The sequence below is a fragment of the Doryrhamphus excisus genome, chromosome 22 (genome assembly GCF_030265055.1).
Source record: "Doryrhamphus excisus isolate RoL2022-K1 chromosome 22, RoL_Dexc_1.0, whole genome shotgun sequence".
In the NCBI taxonomy this organism is placed as follows: Eukaryota; Metazoa; Chordata; class Actinopteri; order Syngnathiformes; family Syngnathidae; genus Doryrhamphus; species Doryrhamphus excisus.
Window position 1 is genome coordinate 7,561,638 of NC_080487.1, and position 27,818 is coordinate 7,589,455.

The following is a 27,818-nucleotide window of genomic DNA, read 5'->3' on the forward strand; positions in this document are numbered from 1 at the left end:
ACAAGCCGCATCACTGAGACAGACTGAAAACAGCAGACGGTATCAATGCGCCATCTGCTGCTTGTTACGACGTTGTTAATACCTTGGTCTCTACCTCTCCGCTACACCCTCATTAGCCAAAATGTCGTTATCCAAACGGAGAAAAGTAGATAAGGAGTGTAGAATTTTCAAAGAAAAATGGACCACGTCCTATTTATTTACAGAGATGCACGGAAAACCTCTGTGCTTGGTGTGTTTGCAACAAGTTTCGGTATTGAAGGAATATAATATTCGACGCCACTACGAGACTCATCACAGCGAAAAACTACCAGGGTACCCCAAATTAACAGCCCTGGCTGCTAAAATTTTGTGCATGTTTGGGACAACCTACTTTTGTGAACAAATTTTCTCAGTGATGAATATCAATAAAACAAAAATGCGTTCAAGGCTCACAAACAAGCACTTAAATGACATTCTGAAAGTGACAGCTAGTCAGGACATGACACCTGGTGTTGATGCACTTGTACAGGCCAAAAGATGCCAAGTTTCAGGAACAAATACAAGTCCAGACTAGACTAACACCTTTAAAATGCTGCCTTAGATACTGTTTGCATTGAAAGAATACAGCTCTGTGAAGATGAATCCTTACTGTGGTGATTTAAAAATGTGCACTTTAATGTTAGTCAGCAGCTTCAAAACAAAAGTTGTGTGATGGAATTCTACTGTTCATACAACTCCATAAATTTTCAGTATATATTGTATGTGTATGTATGTTTCATGTATGAAGTTTACAGATTTACAGGACAGGCGAACACTTTCTTCATTACACATTTAAAATCACTCTCCTTAGTTTGTAAGGTGTACGCAGGGATTACATTTAGATTTTATATGCGTATGTGTAAGTGGTTTAAAAATCCCTTTCATTAAAAGTCTCATTTAATCTTAAAGTGCATTACTATATTTTTCAGTACCAATTAAAGTTTTGTGCCTTTGTACAATCAGTGGGATCGGTTGCAATGCATATTTGTGAATGATAAAAGTAAATTGCACATTTGTCTAAGGAAATATGAGGTGTTTCATGAAATGTTTTGTAAAAGGATAGTTCATTAAATTTCAATATTTTCCTAATGTTCTTGTGCTTCTTTACACCAAAACAAAGGAAAGACATGATATTTTGGTTATTTATAGCAGAGTATGGTATAATTTTAATGGTCTGGCCCACTTGACATCTCCCTAGGCCGTATGTGGCCCACGATGCGAAATGAGTTTGACACCCCTGATCTAGATGGTTCAGACTAGCTGTCCTATCTCGTCTGACTGGATAGGACAGCAATGTTGCTGGGGGAGTGGTTGCTGAGAAGCCGAAGAAACCCCAAGAACCGAACCAACTCCTTGATAAGGAACGATCGGGGCTAGTTCATCTAGATGGTTCAGACTAGCTGTCCTATCTCGTCTGACTGGATAGGACATGGAGAAAATGTCTTAGCCTACTAACGTATCTTCTTCTCCAGTGCAGTAGGTTCTCGGCTGGATGTCTTCTCAGGAAGCACCAGCCTCAGTTTCCTCCTTGGAGGAGAGCCACCTTCCTCCAAGAGGAACTCCTGCTGCAGCAGAGGCGAGGCGGCGACGGCGCTGCCTGAAGATGATGTGCTCTGTGTTGCCGCACCTTGAGAGGGGATGTCCTCAGTCTGCAACGCTTGACCTTCAATTCCAAGCCTCCCCCCAGCAGACGTGCTGACTGCCTCACCGCCAGGAACACCCCCATCCAAGCTCTGAGGCGTCAGCCCTTTTGAAGTAGCTGCACTTTCAGGATCCTGAATTGGAAGAACCAAGCTCTGGGGTTCAGATCCAGAGGCCAGATGAGATGGACTCTCCGCTGTCGGGGGACCTTGAACTGGGGGTGGCTCTGACTTCCATCTTGTATCAAAAGAGGCGCTAAGAAGATCCAGGGACTGGTTGTGTGACAAACTAGCGCCTACTTTGGGTCCAAGTCCTCCGGGCTGGGAACCATGGGAAGTCGTCTGTACCACAGTCGCCTGCAAAAGGTTAGCATGTGCGGTGTTGACGGGAAGAGAACCCCCAGGTGAGATGTCTGTAGATCCACCCAAGGCCAGGATGGCTCTGTTAACTATGTTTGGATCGGTACTGCTGGTAGAACCAGTGGGGACCAGGGAAGTCCCCACTGGGGTGGTTGTGTCGAGTAAAAGCGCCCCTCCCTGGGTGGAGAGATTACTGTCTGTTAGCGGTGAAGCTGCTGACCCTCGAAGGGGAAGATTGCTTGCATGGATCCTGGTGCTGGGGGAAAGGGGGAGTGGTTGCTGAGAAAGCCGAGGAACCCCAAGAACCGAACCAACTCCTTGATAAGGAACGATCGGGGCCTGCTCAGTAACGGAGGCGACTTCGGTTCTGGTGGGGTGAGGTGGGTCTGTGGTGCCGATTGTTTTGACTTGGGACGTCCCTCGGCGGATGTCTCCTTTGTCACCTTCGGTAGCATCCTGCAAACCTTTGGATGCCACCTTGGCTTTCAGATCATCTCCTTGCTTCTCGTCCTCAACCGGTCCCTCGGTCTCTGAGGGTTTATTTCCTTTCTTTCTAATTCTATCCTTCATTCGCTCACTTGAGCTTTGTTTGTCTTCCTTTCTTCCATCTTTCCCCTTCTGGGGCTCGCTGTTCCTTTTTGGGTGGACTTTGTTTTTGGGGAGGGGTTTCAAGTTAGCCTTCAGCATCCGGTCCGACTTTCCTTTGTGCTTCTTCTCCGCTCCCCTATCCTGGTTTTGCTTCATCGCCTTCCCCCGAGCGTATCTTTCCTTCTTCCATCTTCTGGAACTCTCCAGATCAAAGGTGACATTTCTTGTTTGCCTCGTAGAGTTCATGTTCTTCATGGAGTGAAATGGGTTGCCTTGAGAAGGGACGCCATCAAACTGATCAGAGGAATGGATCCTACTTTGTCTGATGGTCGACTGACCGTATGTCCTCTTGCAGCTCTCGCAATGAAGCACCTCAGGTGGTCTACTGCTACCTTCCTTGGGATAAGCAGGATAAGCAACGGGCGTCTCTGCTGTAGGACTCAAGCCGTCTTTCCATTGGCCAGATGAAGATATGGAGCTACCACCAGAAAGGAACTTAGGAGGAATCCCTTTCTGGTTCTGCAGTTTCCTCCTCCGGTCTTCGTCCACGATCATCATCCTCAGTCTCTTTCTCTCCGCCTCCTCCTCTTCCTGTGTTAGGCCCCTCCCCCTGTCGTCCCATCCATTAGCCTTGCAATCTGCACACATGAAACCAAAGTTTTCATGGTCTGGAACCCAAGACTGGCTGCCGGGCTTGCCCGACCTCGTATCCCACGATAAAGTCTGTCCATCCCGTAGATGGTGATCTTGCAAAAAGAGCTGGCTCTGCTTTTCAGCAACATCATGGTGGCCGATGAGGTAGTTTGCCACCGTACTGCTTCCTTTGTCTGTCTCTCTCAGGTTCGGACTTCCTGCCATTTTCTTTTGACGAGCAACTTGATAGGAGATGATGACTACGAACAGCGTCAAGGCAACGCCGCCTGTTTTAAAACATCATGATCAACTTTTATACAGAATATCTTTTTCATAGCATGGGGTTGAAATAAGGTTGGGGTAGGAGATTAGGGTAGGAGGTTAGGGTAGGAGATTGGGGTAGGAGGTTAGGGTTAGGAGGTTAGGGTTAGGAGATTAGGGTAGGAGGTTGGGGTTCGGGGGTTAGGGTTAGGAGGTTAGGGTTCGGGGGTTAGTGTAAGGAGGTTAGGAGGTTGGGGTTAGAAGTGTTAGGAGGGTAGGGTTCGGAGTTAGGGTAGGAGGTTAGGGTTCGGGGTTAGGGTGGGAGGTTAGGGTCAGGAGGTTGCGGTCACAAAGTTGGGGTTAGGAGGTTAGGGATTGAAGGTAAGTGTTTGGGGGTTAGGGTCGGGGGTCAGGGTTAGAGGTTAGGATAGGAGATTAGTGTTTGGGGGTTAAGGTAGGAGGTTAGTCTTAGAGATTAGGGTTAGGGGGTTAGGTGGTAAGGGTTTGAGGTTAGGTTTAGCAGGTTATGGTTGGGAGGTTAGGGTTAGCAGGTTATGGTTAGCAGGTTATGGTTAGGAGGTTATGGTTAGCAGGTTATGTTAGGAGGTTAGGGTTAGCAGGTTGTGGTTAGGAGGTTATGGTTAACAGGTTATGTTAGGAGGTTATGGTTAGCAGGTTATGGTTAGGAGGTTATGGTTAGCAGGTTATGGTTAGCAGGTTATGTTAGGAGGTTAGGGTTAGCAGGTTATGGTTAGGAGGCTATGGTTAGCAGGTTATGGTTAGGAGGTTAGGGTTAGAGGTTAGTGTTTGGGGGTTAGGGTAGGAGGTTAGTGTTAGAGGTTAGGACGTTAGGTGGTTAGGGTTTGAGGTTAGTGTTAGCAGGTTAGGGTTAGCAGGTTAGGGTTAGCGGGTTAGGGTTAACAGGTTAGGGTTAGCAGGTTAGGGTTAGCAGGTTAGGGTTAGCGGGTTAGGGTTAACAGGTTAGGGTTAGCAGGTCAGGGTTTGATTGATTTGTCATGACTATTTTGTGGATAGGACTTGAAATATTTCTGCATATGATGATTATTATTGGTGTGACAGCATATAAGATGTTGTTGTGTGTATACTGTGGTGTGATGTGTTGTGTTACCAATAAAACAGATGACAGCAGTGATGGCCAAATCCCGAGCGTATATTTTGGGCGTCACGCTGTCTGTGGTGTCTATCTGCACGGTGATGTTGTGATTGGCTGGGACGCAGTTGGCTTCAGTCAGCTCCAGCACGGTGCTTACGGCCGGGTTGTCAGCACTCACACACACCATCCTTTGTCCATTGTACAGAGTCTGGGGGGGGGGGGGGGGGCAGGAGAGGAGAGGACGGGGTTGGCTTGGCGTTCAGTGTTGAGTTGTCTGGTGAAATATGTGCTACCTTGTCAGGCTGTTGTATGAAGGCTGAAAGGAAGGAAGCCAAGTCCAGCAGCTGACAGGAACAATTCCACAAATTGAGATCGAGGTTGAGGTTGGTCAGCCAGTTGAGGTAGGAGAACGACTGAGACGCGGCTAAGCTCAGTTGATTCCTGGACAAATCCAAGTTGCGAAGGCGCACCAAGCCACGGAAGCTGCAAAACCACAAGAACCTGGAATCTTACGTCTCATGTGTATACACAGCAGGGTGTCCAGTTCGTGTGGATATGCTAACAAGATACACACTGTGTATTTCAACTTTGTGCTATCCGTGAAATAGCACACTATTAGCACACTATTCGTATCTTTTACTCTTTAATTTGCTACATTTTCTTTTTGTAATATTATGACCTGTATTTTGTTCATCATATTCTGACTTTTAATGTTTTTTCATTTAATATTTTATATTCTGACTTTTAATGTTTTTTCATTTAATATTTTATTTCATGTTTTTTTAATATTAAATAAAATAAATATTAGAATATAAAATATAATTTGTTTTCCTCATATTTAGACTGAGTAGATTCACATAAAATTACGTCAGTTTTTTAACTTTCCAAATATGACAACTTTCTTCTGAAATAATCTGTGTCCATATTCATAATAATAATCATAATATTTTGACTTTAGTCCCATATTATAATACCTTTTCCCCAGCCTAATTTCCCCCAACTTTATTGTTATTGTTACATTTTCATCACCTTGGTTTTCCAGCTTGGTTTCAAACAAGGAGGAACGTGCACTCACCTCTTTCTGTCCAGATTTCGGATGAAGTTATCGGATAAATCCAGACTCTCTAGATCTTTAAAATCATGGAGAGGGAGCGAACCAGCGTCCAAACTGGTGATCCGGTTTCCCTCCAGCTTCAGGCTGCGAAGAGCACTGGTACCTTTAAACCAGTCGGCTTGGATCTGTGCATGAATTCAATGTCCTTCTTGAGTACTCTCAAAATATATTTTGGACAAAACCCCACTCACGGTGCAACCAAAAAGTACATACGTGGAACACACCAGCCAGTTGTGCGGGTATATAGCGATATTCATGCAAAAGTGTAGCAGCCACAAGGCATGCTGGGTAACTTGCTGCAGGGGGAAGTGGGCATGCCTTTTCTTCCAATACAAGAGGACGTGCCTGGCTTATACGGTTGTGGCCCAACGCCAGCACCTGCAGGTGGGGAAGACTCCTCAGCGCCTCCTCCTGCAAGGCCTGGCTGGTGAGGAGGTTGTGGTCCAGCAGTAAGGTGTGCAGGAAGGGAAGGTTTCTGAAGGACTGCTCGTCAAGCACCGAAATGCGGTTGTGACTCAAACCTGCGGCACGGTAAATAAAACAGCACCATCAGCGCTGCAAAAGGTTATAATATTACGAAAATAAAGTCAAATTATTACGGGAATAAAGACATGATTATGAAAAGAACATTTTAATGAAGTTGTAAACATAGTCCACTCAGACTGGAGCTGTCCTACCTAGTCTAGCTCTCATAGAAAGTTTGCTACTTTGGAAATTCCCACAATTTTTGCAATATTTTCCAGAAATGAAAAGACGAGCAGCACGTTACCGATGATGCTAATGTTGCTAAGGGCAGACAACGAGACAGACTGGACAGCGGGGATCGAACCTTCAGTGAGAAGCAGTGCCTTGGTCGTATCTGGAGCATCTGGTCACACACACACACACCCACACGTTTGTTGTTTTAAAAAGTAGTTGTCCCTCGTTTATCACACTTAATTGGTTCCAAACCCAAACATGTTTAATACATTTCCACCATATAGGATTCAATGTCAATAAATAAAATATTTTCTAGAGAGTATAGAAAACCATTTTATGACTTCCTAAATAATATTAATAATATTAATAATATTAACAATATTAATAATATTAATAATATTAATAATATTAATAATATTAATAGTATTAATAATATTAATAATATTAATAATATTAATGGAACATTTTCTTAACATGATTAGAGCCATCTCGACATGACATAACACCCCTATAGCCACCTTTACACTCCTAGAATTGAGCAACTCCAGTGTAATGATATTTGGAAGGGCAAAAAGCCCTACAGTCGGCAGTCCCACAAACGCATCATGAGCAGCCAGCTGTGTTAATCAGCCTGTTCTTAAAGCATCAGTTCCCTCGATTGGCGTGGCGTATCGCCCCCAAATTAGAGCCAAGCTGTGTTTAGTGTGTTGTTTTTTTTATGAGATTTATATAATTAACTAACTTGTCTGTAAAATAAAAGATGTATATTGAATTTGGGTCTGTTCCACCTTGTTCCACCTATTCACCGGCACCAAAACAACACCCTCTACCTAGCCTCAAATGTATTTCTTCTAAATTTTAAAAGCAACCACATACCACTTCCACACAGAGTGGGAGGAGAACTCTTTTTCAGTGTAGGATGTGGGACATGCCATGGCTGACTTGATGACTTCAGTGTTCAGTGTTAAGCTAATGGCTGCACGGTAGTCAAGTGGTTAGCACACATGCCACACATCAAGACCCGGGTTTGATTCCACCCTCTGCCATCTCTGTGTGGAGTTTGCATGTTCTCCCCGTGCGGGTTTTGTGTGGGTTTTCTCCGGGTACTCCGGTTTCCTCCCACATTCCAAAAACATGCTAGGTTAATTGGCGACTCCAAATTGTCCATTGGTATGAATGTGAGTGGGAATGGTGAATGGTTACCCTGCCTCTCGCCCGAAGACAGATGGGATAGGCTCCAGCACCCCCCGTGACCCTTGTGAGGATTAGCGGTAGAAAATGAATATTGCAATCTACTGGTTACACTCTGTGTGTATGCTAGCGGCCCCGTCCTTCACCCACCGAGACAAAGAGACTGACAAAAGGGCTCACTCCGTTCATGCTGCTGTTCTCTGCCAAGGCACTGAAAGCAATGCACAGAGTGAACTCTCTTCCTGCCTTACACGCATGCAACATGGCAATGCATATTTATTATCCATTCCATTCCATAGGTATGAATGTGAGTGTGAATGGTTGTTTGTCTATATGTGCCCTGTGATTGGCTGGCCACCAGTCCAGGGTGTACCCCGCCTCTTGCCCGAAGACAGCTGGGATAGGCTCCAGCACCCCCACGACCCTTGTGAGGATAAGCGTTGAAAATGAATGAATGAATGAATGAATGTTAAGGTAATGGTTCATTAACGTTTTGTATCATTACTGCCACCTAGTGACCACAATACTACATAGGACTTGGACTTCAATATGTTTGGACGAAATAATCCACCCTAGTCCGCCATCATATATTCCTTTCTCAAAAAGCATGATATAGCGAGGGAGGAGCGTAGCTATAATTCACCTAAGATATGAGCCAGCCTGTGACAGATGACGGCCTTGTCAGAACACAGCACACAGGAAGCAGGGCATGGTGGTCCAGGAAGCCCCCTCTGGACGCTGATGATGAATGCCAGCAACACCAGCAGATACCTGGAGACATTTCAGAGAAATGGATTCTTTTCTGAGGATGAGGGAGTGTAAAGCTCACTGTGGTTTGAAAGTGGGGGTAAAGTGCGATGTGGCCCACATCCAAAACAGGTTTGATGGCCCTGTATAAATGTTGGTGTTAAAATTACAGCAGCTATAGTTACTTTCCCAAAGAATTATTAAGAAAATGACTCCATAAATGTAATTAGTTTACCAAAACGCTAGGGGCAGTGTTTTTCTGAAGGCTCTCAGTGACTAGCTATTTAGCTTCCTGTGTAGTCGTAGTGAATAGTCATTCATGAGATTAGCCGTCGATGGCTGCCATACGGGAGGATGGTGCAGCGTACTGACTTGCCATGTCGCTCTTCAGCAGAGAGGCGGTGAGGTATCCGCACTTCCATCAAGCTGCGGCCTAACACCTTGCCGTTATCGTCAGCGTTGTGGCGTCTTTTGGCTGTGATGCTGCGCATCGTTGGTATCGGTCAGTGCAGTTCCCAGCCAAGCTGAATGGGAATGAGATCAACACGGCCATCATCAGAGTAAACCTTTGGCCACTTGATTCATAGTCTAATATACATTTCATACTCTTTTATAACCCGCAAGGCATGCTGGGAGGCCCACAGAAGTTACCCAGCATGCCTGTGGGTCATGCATTTACATAAAATCATATAGTGTTGCCTGAATTAGTGACTAATATTATTTATTATTATTTAGCATCAATAATGAAGAAGAAAAGGACAACAGCAGAAATGAAAAAAGAGCTGGAATTTTAGGAGAATCAAGTGAAAATGCCGAGATGACAGGGAACATTGCATAACGGGAAATGACATGACGGACAGTGTTGCCAAAATAAGAGCACAAGATGGCCAGAATTAAATACTTTCCGACACTAACATTAGCTCGTTAGCGTACTAACAATTGTATAATTGTACATTTAACATTTTTTAGCATTTCCAGAAGGCATCTTCCTGTTGAGGAAGTGTCCGTGTGGGCTTCCCAGCATGCCTTGTGGGTTAGACGTTACTATTAAATGGTATTCTTTTGTATGTATATTACGACGTGAGTTTGTTTTGATACCCGCATAGTCTGTGTGGTACAGTTACATAAGTTCCCTAAAAATAGAAAATAATGTTTTGATCAAAAATCTACCATATAATAAAACATAAAATAAGGTAAGTAGTACTTTCAGGATTCAAGCATGAACTACTTTTAGTCTATGAGCACCAAAACATAAAACCATCTAATAATGGCCAGAATTTTAAATAAAAAAATAAAAACTTACCTGGCATCACTCAATCCGTGCTGCAAGCACACGTTAACTGATAAGAAGATTCATAAGGAATATTGCTGATGAGGAATCTAATATGTGCTCTGTGTGTGCTGTTGCTTAGGTTACCCTGAGCCCCTGAGGAGCATGCTCAGTAGCACCGGCTGTCACCTGAGACACAAACCTAACTCTTTTTTGTTGTTCCTTCAAAAAAATGGATCCAATTCTTTCATGGAATGATTACATATATATAGTTAACCCATAAAAATGTCCTAAATGTCCAAGAATGTGTCCTATACAGCTTTGCGCTTGTCTGTACTGTATATGATGGAGTGGGTGTCACGTGCCGGTCATGTGATTATCCCAGGCGATGAGTCACATAAGAACACCTGAAGGAGGGAGCTCATTCCCAAAAACAGTATGTTTTTCAATTAAAGACCAAACTGAAACAATTTTAATGCTAATGGATGTCAAATGTTACAATTTAGCAATTGAGCTGTTACAATATAATTGCATACCTATAAAACGACTTTACAGAAAACAAGCTAGTAAAATAGCGCTGTGTACGTCACGTTGCTATGGAAATCCTGATATATATATATATATATAAATCCTATATCTTGCTCCACTTGCGTAATAAGGTCAAGTCATTGACTTGTGCTTAACATTTATATATTAATATTATGCCAAAACCTTACAGTTAATACCCTTAGGGGTATTATGTGTTATGCGTTGTTTGGCATGTGTTGCAGTGGAGAGATATGTTCCGGGGTTGGAAAGGAAAAGGGGTGACGGACAGGAAGTGAGGCAGAAACCGCATGTTCGGTAGTTGTAGGCATGGGTTACGGCCGCGAAAGTAGCCCTTGTTAGGAAGCCTGGTTCTTTTGACCTTAATAAAAAAAACGGCTGTTGTTCCGCCCGTCTGGTCTGGTGTTTGGCTGAGCGTAGAGTGTTACAGTATACTTCTTTATAAGCTTAAAATGTTCCAATTTAGTCCGAGTATTAAATTAGTATACTTTCTAGTATACTAAAAGTACATCATATGTAGTATACCTTTAAACGTATACTCAAGTATACTTGAACTTCGCGTATACTACTTTTTGCGAAGAGAAGTCATATCCGGTTACGGATAAACAAACAAATAGTGATTGACGCCTCTGTGTGAAGCCCTACTACTCCATACTGAGACTGCCGCCCCGCGATAAGCGGAGGGAAATGGCTGGAAGGATGATCGATTATGAATAACGTTTTTAGAAGGGGAGCGGGGTGTATATTGCTGCCGTAAAATAGATAGAAAGATGGCGTAGACGACACATGCCTAACATGTGGCTGCCGACAAACAACCCAACTGAACACTCCATCATACAACATACACACTTGTCTGACACATCAGTGCCATCTAGAGGCATGGAAGTGTAACAACACGACAACTTTATTTTATTAGTGTCATGTATTCCCTGCATGTGTGCGGGCAACTCTAACCCAACGTTTATTTTGGCATATGATCAGGTGACCTGCTTGTCATCACATGGTCAGGACAATCCTCCCAGTGGCCCCAGGAGAATGGATGATGTCATGGTGAGCCTGAGCAGCTTTGTCCAGGTTATACCGGGCACCGACGACCGGACGCAGCCAACCAGCTTCCATGCCGGCTTCCAGTAGCGCCATACACTCCTTCCTCTCAGCCTGAGCGGGGACATATTTACTCATCAGGTTTGCATCTTCCATCCTACCTAGTAATATGACAATGATGCTAACGGTAATAAAGAAAAAATGGCGGGCCACGTAGTGCAAGGTCATAGGATGGAACTTTGCTGCTCTGTTTTGTACAGCATGCTAGGAAGTTACAGTATATACTGTATATAGTGTACTTGAAGAAAAAATAGAAACCATTTTTTTTCCTTTTCTATTGTTACTTTATCATTTTGTAAAATGTTGTTCTTGTGATATTTTGACCATTTATATCATATTATACACCCACCCCCCAAATTTACACCTATTGTTTTTATTATCACACCATAAAAAAATGACATCTTAAAAAAAATAAAATTTAACTTCATGCCAGTAAAGTGTTATTTAAATAACGACCTTTTTTATTGTTAGATGACAACTTTTTTTAATTAGATTTTTCCATTTTTGTGTGTTTTTTATGTTTTCTGTTAAATTATATTTTTACAATGTGCCGCTAGCCAGTAAAAAGTAAAAAAAGAACAAAAAAACCCACAAAACCCCAGCTGCAAATAGCCTGCACTGTGCACATCTCTGGTTTTGTTGTTACCGTTGCTTTCATAGGACCAGCAACCTGGCAGTGGCAGTGTACTTTAGTGTTACAGAGTTTTGTGTGCATTTGGGAATGGTGTTTACCGGTGTAGCAGAGTTGAGAAAAACACCGATGATGCTGGTCTCCTTGGTCATGATGTCTCTGGGGTTGATTTCTATGGAGCCTCTGCAGCCCACCACCTAAAGATGCCAAGAATGTAGATGGATGTACGGACACCATATCACACAAACAACACACGGCAACAATGCCGACTAAAGCGACACTAGAACTGGAACTCATTTGTGTCTTACGGCATTTTCATTACAAATGTTGATCCAAAATCAGATTTCAGATTACCAATTGCCAAGTGGCACTTGTGTGGCCTGTCATGTGACAATATGCCGAAAGGGTGAAGGACATGATGTATAAACCTGGCCTAAATATATTGTGTGGATTTTTTTTATTTTTGAAAGCCAATGGTAAATTCGCTGTTCAGCCTCAGTAACATCTTCAGGGTGCTACCAACAAACGCTTGTGGAGGTGCGTGGTGTCTTGGTTCAGTATATTTTTCATCCAGATAGTAGTCGTGCCAAAATGTCGTGTTGCTGCTGGATGTTCACAGCATCCCAGTCATACTGGAAGGTTTTGTTTTCCAAAAAAGGAAGCTTTAAGACAACAATGGGCGAATGAAAGACAGATGGACGCCCACCTGGAGTTCCATTCTTTGCTGTGATCATTTCACTGACGACTGCTATGAAAGAACACCTTTTAAAAGAAGCATTTGGCTTGAAAGTACGCTATAAAGAAGGGGTGGAGCGGCGGCGATACTGACCGCAACACGTCCTCCCACCGCCAACATCTGGAGATCTTGGTGGAGGTTGACATTAGACAGCATTTCCACAATCACATCCACTCCCTTTCCTCCTGTGGCTTCCTGCAACACACACAGAATGACGACTGCTTCAGATTCAGTACAAGCCCCCGACACATGCAGTAGATCCCCACTTCTCGTTAATGATAACAATGCTAACCCCAAAAGATGTCTATATCGCAGTGATGACTTGTATCTGACTAATGTCCACCATGATCAGTGAAGCATAAACGTATATATGCTATGTGTGCATCTTCACCTATCACTGACTGAATTAAATGTCATTCAACTGGGAAGAAAAATTCATCATATTTGGAGGAAAAAAAATGTATTTTAATTTTTAATAATAAATCTTTTGTTTTCAGGTAAATGAGGAGAAAAACTTATTTTTTTAAAGTTAGGAGACAATATGAATAAAAAATGCTATTTTGTTATTTTTTTAATTAGGAGTATAAACAAACATTATTTTGGCTTTAAAAAATAGAAAATGTAAATAGGTTTGTTTATTTTTATTTTTTTTTTAATGAAAATTGTTTTTTGCCTTAAAAAAAGACATGTTTTTTAATTAGTGGAAAATATTAATAATAATATTTATTTTGTTTTTTCAAAATTTGGAGAAAAATCTATTTCTAAAATGTCTATTTTTACCTAAATCTGTAAATAAAATGTGCAGGTATCCACTGTACCTCAAGTTGAAAAGTCATTGTGCTTTTTGTCTCCTGTTTCTTCAAGCCGTGGGCTTGGCCTTATGTTCAGCTCCTTTTTGTCCTGCATTTGGTGAAATATTAAACTTTTCCTGCGTGGGCCCCGCCTTTTGGTGTCCTACACACTAACCTAAGACACGTGGCTGTAGGATTCTCCATGAGCATGATCACATGCTGTGTGTGTTTGTGAATATACCATGATTTTGCCAGTGTAGTCCTTCTCTCTGTGGTTAAACGTCAGGTGAGCTCCGTTGTCAGCAACAAGCTGCATCCCCTCTGTGGTCCCTGCTGTGCCCAGCACCTTGAGGCCCAGCACATGTGAGAGCTGACACGCCGCAACTCCAGTCTACCACAGCAAATGACAATGTTTTCCTGTAATCATACGGTACTCTGTGGGGGAAAAAAAAACACTCTCACCCCCCCACTGGCTCCATGGATGAGGACAGTGTCTCCAGGCTTTACACGCGCCCTGTAAACACATTTAGATGAAACTCCTATGATGTGTCATCAGCATTTACAGTGTCGTCACTTGTGACCTCCAGCATCAGTGTGGTGCTTTAGAGTCTTACTTGTGAACCAGAGCTCTGTAAGCTGTGAAGTACGCGGTGCCGATAGACGCTCCCTGCTCATAGTCTAAAGCGTCAGGCAGTTTATGGACGCTCTCTTCCGTGGCTACAGAAAATTCTGCATAACCTCCAGAATCGGTGGCTGTGGTGAACACGCGCTCCCCAACCTGGCAGGCAACATTTCAGAGATAAACATGGATGTATGTTAAGCATGGATGTAAAAACAATAAAAAGTGTCATTACATAGAGATGGATGTGATGTGCGGCTAGAGGTGCTAGCATGCTAACACTAAGTAGCAAAAGTGCCAAGGTAGCTCTATGGTGTCCCTACATCATGGCATGTATATATGTCTATTTAGACAGCCATTACAATAGCTAGCATGCTAACATGCTAACACTAAGTAGCAGCAAGTAGTAGTGCCAAGGTGTCCCTACATCATGGCATATACATATATATATATATATGTCCATTTAGACATCATTACGATAGCTAGTATGCTAACACCTAACATGCTAACACTAAGTAGCAAAAGTGCCAAGGTAGCTCTATAGTGTCCCTACATCATGCCATGTATATATATGTCCATTTAGACATCATTACGATAGCTAGTATGCTAACACCTAACATGCTAATACTCAGTAGCAAAAGTGCCAAGGTAGCTCTATGGTTTCCATTCATCATGCCATGTACGTATATATGTCCATTTAGACATCATTACGATAGCTAGCATGCTAACACCTAACATGCTAACACTAAGTAGCGAAAGTGCCAAGGTAGCTCTATAGTGTCCCTACATCATGCCATGTATATATGTCCATTTAGACATCATTACGATAGCTAGTATGCTAACACCGAACATGCTAACACTAAGTAGCGAAAGTGCCAAGGTAGCTCTATAGTGTCCCTATATCATGCCAGGTATATATGTCCATTTAGACATAATTACGATAGCTAGTATGCTAACACCTAACATGCTAACACTAAGGAGCAAAAGTGCCAAGGTAGCTCTATGGTGTCTATTCATCATGCCATGTACGTATATATGTCCATTTAGACATCATTACGATAGCTAGCATGCTAACACTAAGAAGCGAAAGTGCCAAGGTAGCTCTATGGTGTCCCTACATCATGCCATGTATATATATATATATGTCCATTTAGACATCATTACGATAGCTAACATGCTAACACTAAGTAGTGAAAGTGCCAAGGTAGCTCTATGGTGTCCCTACATCATGCCATGTATATATATATATGTCCATTTAGACATCATTACGAGAGCTAGCATGCTAACACCAAACCGTGTCAATCTTGACTTTGAACCTTGACTGTTGTGACGCCGTCTCCAACACTGTCCACCACTCCAGCTACGTTGCTGCCAGGCGTGTACGGCAGGGAGGGCTTCGTCGTGTACGTCCCTGTTCGGATGTACGTGTCCACGGGATTCACGCCGCAGGCATGAACATGAATTAACACCTATGCGGAAAACACACACAGCACAAACGAGTAAAACTTCAAGAAATAAAACGCATGTCATATCCAGTAATTGGCTTTATTCTGGCTGTATTTTCCATTACTGCTTTATTTGTACTATTTCTCCTTGTTTTTCTTCTAATTCTGAATTTATTCCCATCATATTTGGACTTTATTCTCCTAACATTATGACTTTTGTACCCCCACCCCCAGTAATTTCTCAAAACTTACAACTTTATTCTTTGTTTTTCATTTGTTTCACATAAAAAATATATTATCACATGGTGCTAGTAAAATGACACTTTTTCCTCATAATATTTGGACTTTTTACTGCTGATTCCGCTGCTACCTTTTCAATGATATTTTTAAAATGTGTCCCGGGCAAAAAAGCTAAATAAAAATAGCCATGGCCCACCCCTTCAATAAATGTAATTCTGTTCTTTTCTATTTGATATACAGCTATTTGCACTTTTGTGTTACTGATATTCTTCGTTGATATTGTTGACAAACTCAGGGAGAACTTCAGGGCAAAAAGCCAAAAGAATTCCAAGTCAGTATTTGTTTAGGCTTTTGTTTACTTATTTTGCACTACAGTATTGACTTTTTACTTCACTCAAAGTAAATGGTTTTAATAAAATGTAATTTTAATTTAATTTTATGAATTTTACTACTGCGTTGTCTTATATGATTGTATCTCTATATTGTTGAAGGTGAAATCACAATATCATTCAATGATGTATATACTATACAGTACATCGAGCAATTTATTACATCGGTACTGTAACATTTGTTTAAACGAAATGAGCCTGGACTTCGGACCTGGACTTCGGACGACAGAAATCACGTACACTGTCCCCATATTTAACCGTGCATCTGAGAAGGCTGTTAAAAGCCAAGCTGTTTCACTCACCTGACGGCTGCCAGGTTGCGGAACCTTCGCGTCCGTGCAAAGTTTCAGCACAGACGGACCGCCGAACTCACTCACCCGGATAACCCTCATCACCCTGGAGCCTGACATGCTGGACTTACCCGCGTATTCCTACTATTTAACTAAGAGACGAGCTTCGAAGCGTGAGTCGACTGTCGAGTAATAGAGGACATTTTCGTGAAGCACATACAGAAGTTGGAGTCGGAAGTGATGAGCTGCTCACTGCTGTACCACGTGACTGCTCCAGGAAGTGGCTTGGCAGCAAACTTCACCCCAAGGGGGATATTCAAAATGATTTGGATACCCATTTGAAGATCGTTAGCAGAGTTTAGACTGATAAATAGCTTGGTTGTTTGGGTATATGGATGGAGACCGACATATTTTCATAAATCTAACGTTGTTTAAAAGGCATTAGGTGTGCTTATTTTAGTCAAAGGTGAAGTGTTTGTGTTCCAAAGCGTTGGGGTACAGTAACAACACATTCATGCTAAGTCATGCCGTGCCTGGAAAAGATATGACAAGATAAACTAACTACGACAGTAGTTAGATAGATTCATTAAATGTCAATACAATACACACATTGCACTTTATTTGAGACATGTTTTGTTAGCACAGCTGCACTGGTCAAGCGTTCACTTCCAACGATTATATGCTTGTAATACGCTCTCCCACTAGAGGGCGGGCGCTTGCGGATGTATTTGCAACTAAACTCCGAAGAAGAAGAAATAGGAAGAAACCACATTTGCCAAAGGGGTCCGTAAAGCTTCGCGTTGGTTTTGGAGTGATATTACTGATCTGGAACACCTTTTGTGGAAATATATCCCTCAAATATGTACCTCAAACAGGATTAACATTGGGCTTTCAAAAGTTGAACGAGCTTTACTTTTCGTCGAGACATTTGATAGAGATAGAGAACGCAGGAAGAAACAGGACGTAATTATTGGAGGCCATTCATTGCCTTCCCAGTCGACCTTTACAGATAAGAATAAAAGACGGGACCTAGTGAATCAGAAATGGGTAATAATGACAAAACTTTTGTAAAAGTAAACTTTTGACCCAGCATTTCACACACAAGGCAATCAAAGGGCACAACCCACGCCACATGTTATGAAATAAAAACATCCAATAATGGCAACAAAATGCACATATGTGGTGCAGAGACTACTCGGAGCTCATCGAGTTTGCAGCCGGAAGTTAAGCTCGACTTCAAGTCATGGACGCTTCACCTGGAAAGGACCAGTCAGGCACATGTCCCAGTCTACTATCTCAGGTACTTCAGTCATGCAGTAATATTGCGTGTATTCTACTTTGTGTTCCGTCCCATAACGAGAATGAGCATGTCTGACAGTGCAAAAGTCTGCAACATGAACTTTTTCACAGGGGTCCTTTTGGAAACTCTTGATTTGACCTTTTCCAGAGGTTGTGGTGTGTTCAAGGACCACTGAGCATTGCAAGCATGCTAACATTCGCATACTAGCAATTTTCGCTGTCTTCATGGGAAGACACATATATAAACACTTAGTGCTGGAGGTGGCAGAGATGAGGATGCTGAGATTCTCATTGGGAGTGACCAGGATGGATAGGATCAGGAAGGAGTACATCAGAGGGACATTACATGTTAGAGGTCTTGGAGATAAAGTCAGAGAGGCCAGACTGAGATAGTGAATATATTGGTAGAAGGATGCTGCCAGGTAGGAGGCGTAGAGGAAGACCAACGAGGAGGTTCATGGATGTAGTGAAGGAGGACATGAGGGTAGTTGATGTGAGAGAGCCAGGGTTGGATGGAGGCAGTTGATTTACTGTGGCAACTCCTAAAGGGAAAAGCTCAAAGAGAAAGAATGCTATCATGCTAGGTGTTAGCATGTTAACATTGCTACCATGTTAACTATAGAATTGTAGCATTTTTTCAGCCATTTTCATACACATACTGTATGTTAACACGGTACCACAGCTAGCATGCTAATGTTAGCATACTAGCAGCTATTTGCAGCTATTTTTATAGATGCATATCAAGACTGAGCACCTTCACGCTTGGTGTTAAGATGCATGGACTGTTAGTAGCATTGCTAGCATGTCAACATTATTATTATGTGTTAGCATATTAACATTAGTGTAGTAGCATTTTTAGCCAATTTCATAGCTAGAGACATATATAAATATTTAGCACCATTTTGCTACATGCTGGCATTACAGCAGTACAATTTTTAGCCATTTTCATAGCTCAACACTTACTACTATCATAAAACTTTGTGTTCTTGTGCTAATGTTAGCATTGGGAACCTGCTACCATTAGCAATGTAAATATGTAGATGAAATTTAAGACTAAATTTATGGTGTAAATCATAATATGGGGGTAACTAGGTCTGCGCTCTCCAAGTGCTTTTCTACTTGTGGGGGCAGTGACTGTGGGGTTCCACTGCACTGTGAATCCACCATATCCCATCATGTTTGTTGGCTTTCGATGTTCTGATGACCTTGTAGTACAACTTGTGATAACAGGTCACTCACAAGATCATTTATTTTCTCGCTCAGGTAGCAGTTGTCTGTCTTTTCGAAGTCACACCTGTGGACAGCTGCGACAGGAGCATGTGGGAGAGAAGGTGATTCTCTGCGGTTGGGTCCAGTACCTCAGGTGCTTCCTGCTTTGCTGCTGCTTTCACACACTGAAACCAACACACACGACATGGAAAATCTTCCAACATCATTTTCCATCGTTTTTCAACAGACAAGACCTGTTTGTCATTCTACGAGATTTCAGCGGGTTGACCCAAGTTCTTATACCTCAGGAGGAAGTAAGCATCCTGGTTTTACGTCAACATGTTTCCAAGTGAGGCCGCATAGTCAGACATGCAAGAATGATATTTGCTAAGAACTTCTAGATAGAGTATTTCATCTGGCTGGAAAAATACACTATTAATATCAACTTCACTTTTTGCTTTTTTCCCCTTTTTTAAAAACCTTTTCCAAATATTTAAACTTTTTTCTTAAATAAAGGTTTTGTAATATTATGACTTTTTCCGTAACCCAAAAAAAAAAAAATCTTCTTTTATTTTTCACAAAATTATGTCTTTTAAAAAAATAAAAAAAGGAAATGTCTATCTCTAATATTTCAACTCTAGGCCGCTAACATTCGTTTTAATGTTACTACTATTTAAACTTTGTTCTTAGTCATCATAAATGTTGTTTTTGTCTTGTAAACTGTGTATGTCCAGTGCCCCTTTTTTGTTTTTTGTTTTGCGTTTCTTTGTATTAATGTTGACGTTTTGTTTAAAAAAAAAATGTTGTTTTTGTAATCAGAATATTTGGACCTTATTTCCATAATATTCAAACTTTCTCCTCCACCTGATTTTCCACAAATTGCTTCCTTGCTTAAGAAGGTAGTTGAAATATTTGGAAAAAAGTGGCATAGAGTTGAAATATTGAGGAAAATTGAGGTTTTGAAGTCATATTATGGGACCAAAGTTGAAATATTTGGGAGTTTTATATATAAAATATTGAAAAATAATATTTTCACTATATTTTGTCATTTTTTGTATTTCTGCTGTTTATTATTATTGAAACATTCTTCTTAGCCTTCTGGTGAAATGCTATGTTTAGCATGTCGCTGGGGCCGATAAAAAGCCAGCCCTGCATGAACACGAAGTACAGCAGTGTGTGACGTTAGCACTGTGTAATGCTGCATCAAGGAATATGCATCAAGGAGAGTTTGTTGTCGTTTTGTGTCCAGTCAGCGCGCCATGTCAAAGAAGTGCTGTGTAACCTCACTGCTGAGTCGGTCATCAAAGTCATGGGGACGGTTAAGGAACGGCCATCAGGACAGGAGAACAAGGTGTGTGTGTGAACTGTATGAAACTAGACTTCCGCCCTCCCGCCCCCCCATTATGATTTACACCATAAATGTTAGCATTTTACCTGCATATTTAGATTATGTCCAAACATGTGTAAGGGTTTAAATGACTTACATTATGCTATCACCTAGCACGTAATAGCACTGACTGTTTGTATAAGTGCCTACCTCGGAAAATGTTAAAAATATTAGTATAATTATGTTAGTATGCTAATACTGCTGTTACTGCTGAAGTTTACATTTTCATTTTTGCAATGCTAATGTGCCAACATTAGCTTCTAGCATAATAATGTCTTATGAAAGTGGCTAAAAATGCTAATGTTAGCATGCCAACACCTACGCATGATAGTTCGTGTGTCTACCCATGCTATTATGCTAGGTGTTAGCATGCTAACAATGAAGGCAAAATGCCTGGAACAAGCGCTCTGACCAATGATTTGTGTTTGTGTGTGAAAGGGGATGCCAACCGGCCACATTGAAGTCCTTGCGGAGGACGTGGATGTTTATAACATCTGCCGGAAGTTGCCTTTTGAAGTTAAAGACTTTGTCAAAGTGAGTAGCTGGGCGTTTCTCCTCGCATGAAAATGAAAGACATATATAAAGCATGATGATGGTTTCCATTCTTGGCGCACAGAAATCCGAGTCTCTTCGCATGCAGTTTCGCTACCTGGACCTGAGATCTTCTGCCTTGCAGAAGAACCTCAGGCTGAGGTCCCAGCTTGTGATGAAGATGAGGGAGTATCTGTGTTATATGCACGGTATGTACTGCTTGTAGCGCTTGTTGGCTTTTTCACCAGTCCATCTTGGGATGGGCTCCTACGGTCATGACTTCATTTAGACTTTTTGGAGCCCCAGGTGCCTTCACTTTGCCCCTGCTCCCTTAAGTGGGGGCGGGGGGGTCTCTTGGCTGTGTATTGGTGATGCAGACCAGGAGTGTCCACATACGGACAAATCAGAGGATGGAGCGTAGTTTGCATTTTCATCAGGTGTCTCTTCTCGGCTTGGCATTCACACAGTGGTGACCCAGTTGTCAGCATGTGGCCAATAATATCATGTTTATTACGGATGTGACTTTCCATAGCCTGTGTACGTGTAACATCGCTATTCTTGCTAATATTCTTCCTTATTCCACAATAAAATACACAAAAATATCATATAGGAGGCGAGATGCCAAGATGGAGGATAGCTACCTTTTCATACCACTGTATATCTCAAAGCTCACCAGGAGACTTTTACAACAAAGTATCAGAACCTGTCCCCGAGAAGGATAGTGTTCATTAGATTTCAGTTTATGAAATCAAATTGTAGTATTACCATTAAAACCCCACAGGAGTCAGCGCCTCGCCATCTGTGCACGTATCATTTGTGTGTTACCTGTTAACCACCCATGTGCTTATTATTTTCTTTCTTCCACATGACAGGTTTTATTGACATTGAAACACCAACTCTGTTTAAAAGGACTCCAGGGGTGAGCATAAGCATATTTTATTTGTTTAAAGATTATTTAATATCCGTTATGCCATGGGAACACACCCAATAATGGAAATATTTCTTATTCTTGACTTTTTTTTTTTACCATTGAAACAACTCGACATCAAATAAACCTGCTCATTGTGAGACCCAATGCAGGAGCTGCGTTGCTAGATGCTTGGTGCTTGATGCCAGCCTGACGAACCTCAGAGTAATCATCTCTCCCGCTTTTGCAGGGTGCCAAAGAGTTTCTGGTTCCCTCCAGAGACCCGGGTCTGTTTTACTCCCTCCCTCAGAGTCCTCAGCAATTCAAACAGCTGTTAATGGTGGCCGGAATGGACAGGTGACTACTCACTAATCCCTCCTGACAGTGATGAGTGAACCTCTGCCAAGTAACACCCCTATTTTACAACCATTGCACTCCTATCCCCCAATAGTCGTTTATAGTATGTTTATAAGAGAAAATAAAACATTAATGACCTTCTAAATACACCTTTCAACATTATTAGAGCCCTCTAGACATGATATAACACCCCTATAGTCACATTTACTCTCCTGTTACCTATCATCTTATCATCATTTGTTGTGCCTGTTGTGAGATCATTCAAACCCGCAAGTCTGGTGCTTGTGTGTCTCACTTAACATCACAGTAACATTACTGACCCCTAGCGGCCAGTGTACAAGAATACAAGGAACGTAGCGTGTGCCTACACAGCCACCTTGTGGAAGTTAGCTTACTTGTTATACTTGGTGTCTCAGAGCGGCAGTGCGCCAAAGAAAAGGAAAGCCATCCCCACAGAAGTGGAAGTGAAGACGATAAAAAGGAAGTGTGGCGTAAGGATAAAGATGATTGAATGCTAGCATGCTAGCACACGGATTGGGTGCGCGGTTCCAGGGAGATGTTCCTGTCCTGTCTTGAGGGAATCTCACTGACTTTGTTGTCCTGAGGCTGAAATAAAAAGGTCACGTTGTCTTCCAACGGGCGTCAGGTACTTCCAGGTTGCTCGGTGCTATCGAGACGAAGGCTCCAAAGCGGATCGCCAGCCAGAGTTCACCCAGGTAGGAGGGAACACCTCGGATGCCTTTGCGGCTTTACTTCTCAGTGCGATGGTCTTGCTTGCGTGTCTTGCTAAAAAAGGACTTTTTGTCCCCCTCAGGTGGACATTGAAATGTCTTTTGTGGACCAGGCGGGAATCACATCCCTGGTGGAGGGTTTGTTGCAGTACTCCTGGCCCGCGGAGAAAGCTCCCATCATGCTTCCTTTCCCAACCATGACGTACCAAGAGGCCATGAGGGACTACGGTGTGGACAAACCCGATACCAGATTCGGCATGAAGGTGGGGTGGGGGGGCATTACTTCCTGTGTCTATAGATAAACATGTCATTAGGACTGTCACGATAATCGAATAACCAAACGATAAAAAAACCGTTGATAATTCTGACGCCCTTGATAAATTGACGTGTGCGTGTCTGCTCGTGTCAGCCATTTTGCTGGGGCGGTGTTACGGTGTTTCCGTTTGCTCAGCAAATATAAGCAAAACAGTGCAAAATGGTGCGCGCTGACAGACGGCGTCACTGGCTACACTGCAAAAACTGACAACTTCTGTAATGTCTCACACAGGTACACTGTACACCAGGGGTCAGCAACCTACGGCTCCAGAGCCGCATGTGGCTCTTCAGCCTCTTTGTTGTGGCTCCCTTTGCAATGCTCAAATATTTGTTTTAACACCCAAATGAGGAAAATATGCATCTTTGTAATTACTTTTGAAAAAAATGGGACTTTCTGTGAGACCGTATACTAGCAAGAGTACTTGATCAACTCCGCTTTTTCTCCTCTGAACTACTTTGATACCCCAAAATTCCCTCCAAATCTGGCAGTCAATCAAAATCTTGGGAGACTCGCAATTTGCTCTGGATGTGAGCATGTTGCTACACATTTCTTGCACGGGGAGAACATGCAAACTCCACACAGAGATAGCTGAGGGTGGGATTGAACTCGGGTCTCGTAGCTGTGAGGTCTGCGCGCTAATCACTCGACCGCTATGCAGCCCCTATATTCTGCTGTTAAATTATGTTTCGCGGCTCCATTCTATTTTTCTTCAGTGAGCGAGGGGGTAAAATGGCTCTTTTGATAGTAAAGGTTGCCGACCCCTGCTGTACACTATACTTGAGTACCACCTAGTGGTTGGCATGTCAATTACACCTCTGACAATGAATGAAAAAATGTTTGTTTTGCTTTGGAACTCAGGAATCAGTACAACATTTATCTCACCGATCTCTATTGTCCTGTTGTCCGTCCAGCTGATGGACGTCAGAGACGTTTTCCTGTCTGCAGATGTTGCTTTCCTCAAAGCAGCCGTTAGCCAAGCAGGAAGCTCGATATTGGCCATCCGTGTCCCCGACGGAGCAGTAAGAACTAACATTCCATGACTAAGGACTAACGTTCCATTCCAACACTTCTTGTTCCATTGCTCTCCTTCTCATTCGCCTGCAGAAATTATTCAGTGCAAAAGATTTGGAGGGACTGAAACAAGCGTCAAAGACTCAGTTTCACCAGGTAAGATACGTGTAACGTGTTTCTTTGCTGATCTTCTATCATCGCTTCCTGCGAGATTTTGCTTGTCATGTTCGGGGTGTCAGTGAAAGCATCTCGCGATTTGTCTCGTGAGGAAGTGTTGCGACAATGAACGGACTAGACATGACATTGACATTAATTAGTTACCGCCTTTAACCTGTTATTTTCCACAGCCTTATTTTTTACTTGATAACTTGATGCCATTTTCTATTTCCATGTTACTGCTGTTTTTTCTTTAATGTTTAAACTTGATGATGCTCTGTTCCCTCCTATTATGTTGTTCTCATAAAATGACAACTTCTCTCTAAACATCGTGGCTTCATTCTTGTGAAACGGGCTGCTGTTTTTAGTTTTTATTTCAGCTTTCAATTTTCTTCTGGTAATTATGACTTTATTCCCATCATATCTTCACTTCATTCTCACACTATTGTAACTTTTTCGTCAACCAATTTGTCAAAATAAAACAATTGTTTAGCTTTTCTCATGCTACCAAAATGATGTTATTGGTCCTCATAACTTAGCAATGATAAAATGACACCCTTTTCCTCGTAATATGGGAATGGTAATGGTTTAATTTCATTTGAACATGCATCGGATTACAATAGAGTGCATCCCATAATCAGTTCACAGTTCCACATGTCCAAAAGGAGTAGGAAGAAGCAAAGCTTAATAAATCCTACCCCTCCATCTGGTACTTTTACAATCAGTAACTGTTACATTTGTTCACTTCCTGCTTTCCTAATATAATTTAAGTTTTTTTTTAAGTTATTTTTTTTTACTTTATTTTATTATTTTTTTAATTATAATAATATTATAACTGGGATAGGCTCCAGCACACCCCGCAACCCTTGTGAGGATAGGCGGTAAAAAATGAATGAATGAACGAATAATATTATAAATTAAACATTTAATATTACATATTTTTTGACTTTATTCTCCTAAAACCTGCTGTTTTTTTCATTTTTGCTGTTGTCTTTTGTTTTTAGTTCTCTTGTTTTTAATTTAATTTAAGCCCCGCTGCGGTGTCCTCAAGGTTCCTCAACACCAGAAGATGCATTCAAAGTTTGCCAATAAGCACCTGAATGATGAAACCAAAAAACCAAGTCGTAAAAAGGAGTCGATCTCCTTGCCGGCCACAAGCAGATGAGTGGATTTGTTCCAGTAATAGTGTAGTAATAGTTGATGTACTTTTCTTTCTCCCAGGAGGTGAGTGTAGTGCTGGTCAGAGCTGATAGAACTCTCAAGTCCCCCATAAAGAAGCTGCTGTCAGGCAGCATCAGCGATGCCTTGCTGAAGAAGACCGGAGCTGAGCCCGGGGACCTCCTCCTGATAGCCGCTGGTGCGACTGCCGTGGTGGTAAGAGCCCGGCCCGAATGAAAGTAGTCCCGCTGCCGCGGAGCTTCCTGTCCCAACCGCAATGTCTCTGCTGCGCTCTCAGCAACCTCTGCTGGGTCATCTTCGTTTGCAGTGCGCTGACCTCCTGGAGTCTCACGGCTCTTCAATCCGTGATACTTCAGCATTTCACTTTTTGTGGGTGGTGGATTTCCCCCTCTTCGTGCCCAGGCAGGACGAGCCGGGGCAGCTGGAGTCGGCCCATCACCCTTTCACTGCTCCAGTGCCGGAAGACACGCCGTTGCTGTACACACGGCCAGAAAAAGTAGGTGTCATCTGGTATCTCATGCTATGATTTGGCATGCGGGAAATGTCTGGACTCTGGCATTCCAGGTACGTGGTCAGCACTACGACCTGGTGTTGAACGGCTCTGAGATCGGAGGGGGATCCATCCGCATCCATAAGGCTTCAGAGCAGCTTCACGTGTTACAGAACATTCTCAAGGTAAAAGAGGATGGGCTTGTTTCATGGCTTAGTCTGTCGTAGTTTCACACGTTTTCACACCGTCATCAATATTAAAATGGATGTAACTTCAAACTTAGCATGGACAACTTTTCGGATGTTTGACCCTGGAACAGATAATTTCTCTTCAGATGATTATTGACTGTTGGTTACCTTCTTTTTACACCTGTATGGTTGTTAACAATGCCGGAATGTGACGTCAAAAACATTGGCTCTACACCAAATAAACACTTGGTTGATGTCTGGGCGGATCCGAGCTGAGCGTGACATGTTTCTTGCTCAGGAGGATCCCACGCTTCTTTCTCACCTGCTGGAGGCTCTGGACTCGGGAGCGCCACCCCACGGCGGCATCGCTCTTGGTAAGATCGCTACATCAGGACTCCGGTTCCAGTCCGCATTCCCCGGGGTCATTGTCGGGAGCCTTTTGTGCACATGCTACCCAGCATACTTTGCGGGTTATGGTTGAGCATGTATTTTAGTAGTGTTTATTCCCATATGCTACAGTTACACTGTGTGTTCCACTTTGCTTGCAGTGTGAGTGAGGGAGGTGTAAATATCGTGCTAATTCATTGCATAAAGGACAGCACTTCCTCAAGTGGACGGGAAGCCTTGGAGAACTGTGATCATGTACTGTTTTCATGGGACATTCGGGGTCTCATTCGGTAAAAACCTGTACAATTGCCTTTTTTTGAGCTGGTTTGTGCTTATACTGTAGTATAATACTTTTAGCAAAGTTTAGTTTAAGGCGGCTCTACCCTGCTCACTGGAATGGAACGGCTGTCGTGTCGTAGAGATGCTGAATTCATTTCTGTTTTATGACACCAGATTGGTTACCTGATGTTTTCATGAATATTTCAGCTATTTATTGACATATTGATACAGAGAATAGAAGAGAAAAGAAATGTGGAAAATTTTGTTTTCCAGGTTTAGATCGGCTGGTATCCATCATGGTGGGGGCTGACAGCATACGTGATGTCATCGCCTTCCCCAAGTCGTTCCGTGGTCACGACCTCATGGGCCACGCCCCCGCTTACGTGTCGGAGGAGGAGCTGAAGTCGTACCACGTGTCAGTCAAGTGGCCGGCGGCAGAGACAGGTGGAAGACAGGAAGAAGGCGGGGAGATTTAGACAGCTCCCAGAGGAACACTGGAAGAACCAATAACCTGCTTGCAGCTCAAGCAGAAGAAATCATCATCTCATCTTCATGCTGCTGATCATGAAATAGCAGGAACAGAGGAGCTCACAATTTACACTGCTTGTATTACACATACTGCATTCATCAGCTACTCCTACTACTACTACTAGTAGTACTAGTCATGAGATGGGATTTTTTAATCATGTGAGCAGTCATTCATTTTTCCAGCCAAATAAAGTCATTTTTCCATACTGAAAATGGGCGTCACCATCAAACCTAGGCCACAGGGTGTTTTCTAAACTGTCCTTTTTTTCACAGACTGGAGTTAGCGGGCATTTTGGACTGCTCTTTGTGACAGACCATTCACTCCAAATCGAGATACACAGGTTACTATTCCCCCAACCCACCCAGTGCATACATAGTCAGTGCATTGTATACATTAGCTTTATAATGTCTCATTTGTGATTAAGGGCTATATCTCT

The 27,818-nt window shown here is 42.6% G+C and overlaps 2 protein-coding genes across 4 annotated transcripts; one reads left to right on the top strand and one right to left on the bottom strand.

Annotated features, from left to right (window-relative positions):
• Nucleotides 1–10,136: 10,136 nt before the first annotated feature.
• Nucleotides 10,137–16,702, bottom strand: cryz (crystallin, zeta (quinone reductase)). The gene is made up of 8 exons (XM_058062152.1): nt 16,439–16,702; nt 15,379–15,531; nt 14,058–14,221; nt 13,906–13,957; nt 13,685–13,834; nt 12,746–12,847; nt 12,018–12,113; nt 10,137–11,339 (listed from the first exon to the last, which is right to left on the bottom strand). Exons 1-8 carry the CDS (start codon nt 16,544–16,546, stop codon nt 11,178–11,180), a joined length of 987 nt encoding a protein of 328 aa, XP_057918135.1. The 5' UTR covers nt 16,547–16,702; the 3' UTR covers nt 10,137–11,177.
• dars2 (aspartyl-tRNA synthetase 2, mitochondrial) lies at nt 16,470–27,727 on the top strand. 3 transcript variants are annotated; one of them, XM_058062149.1, is made up of 17 exons: nt 16,470–17,726; nt 18,989–19,088; nt 19,182–19,248; nt 20,184–20,285; nt 20,760–20,855; nt 20,938–21,061; nt 21,725–21,771; nt 22,010–22,116; nt 22,763–22,832; nt 22,931–23,110; nt 24,075–24,182; nt 24,268–24,330; nt 25,552–25,704; nt 25,817–26,005; nt 26,074–26,184; nt 26,486–26,561; nt 27,127–27,727. In XM_058062149.1, the coding sequence occupies exons 1-17, from the start codon at nt 17,585–17,587 to the stop codon at nt 27,327–27,329; spliced, it is 1,938 nt and encodes a 645-aa protein (XP_057918132.1). In that variant the 5' UTR covers nt 16,470–17,584; the 3' UTR covers nt 27,330–27,727. The 3 variants fall into 3 exon arrangements, with proteins under 3 accessions (XP_057918132.1, XP_057918131.1, XP_057918133.1); XM_058062148.1 differs by having other exon boundaries at nt 16,471–17,726; nt 25,787–26,005; XM_058062150.1 differs by lacking the exon at nt 26,486–26,561 and having other exon boundaries at nt 16,471–17,726; nt 25,787–26,005; nt 27,127–27,263.
• Nucleotides 27,728–27,818: the final 91 nt, after the last annotated feature.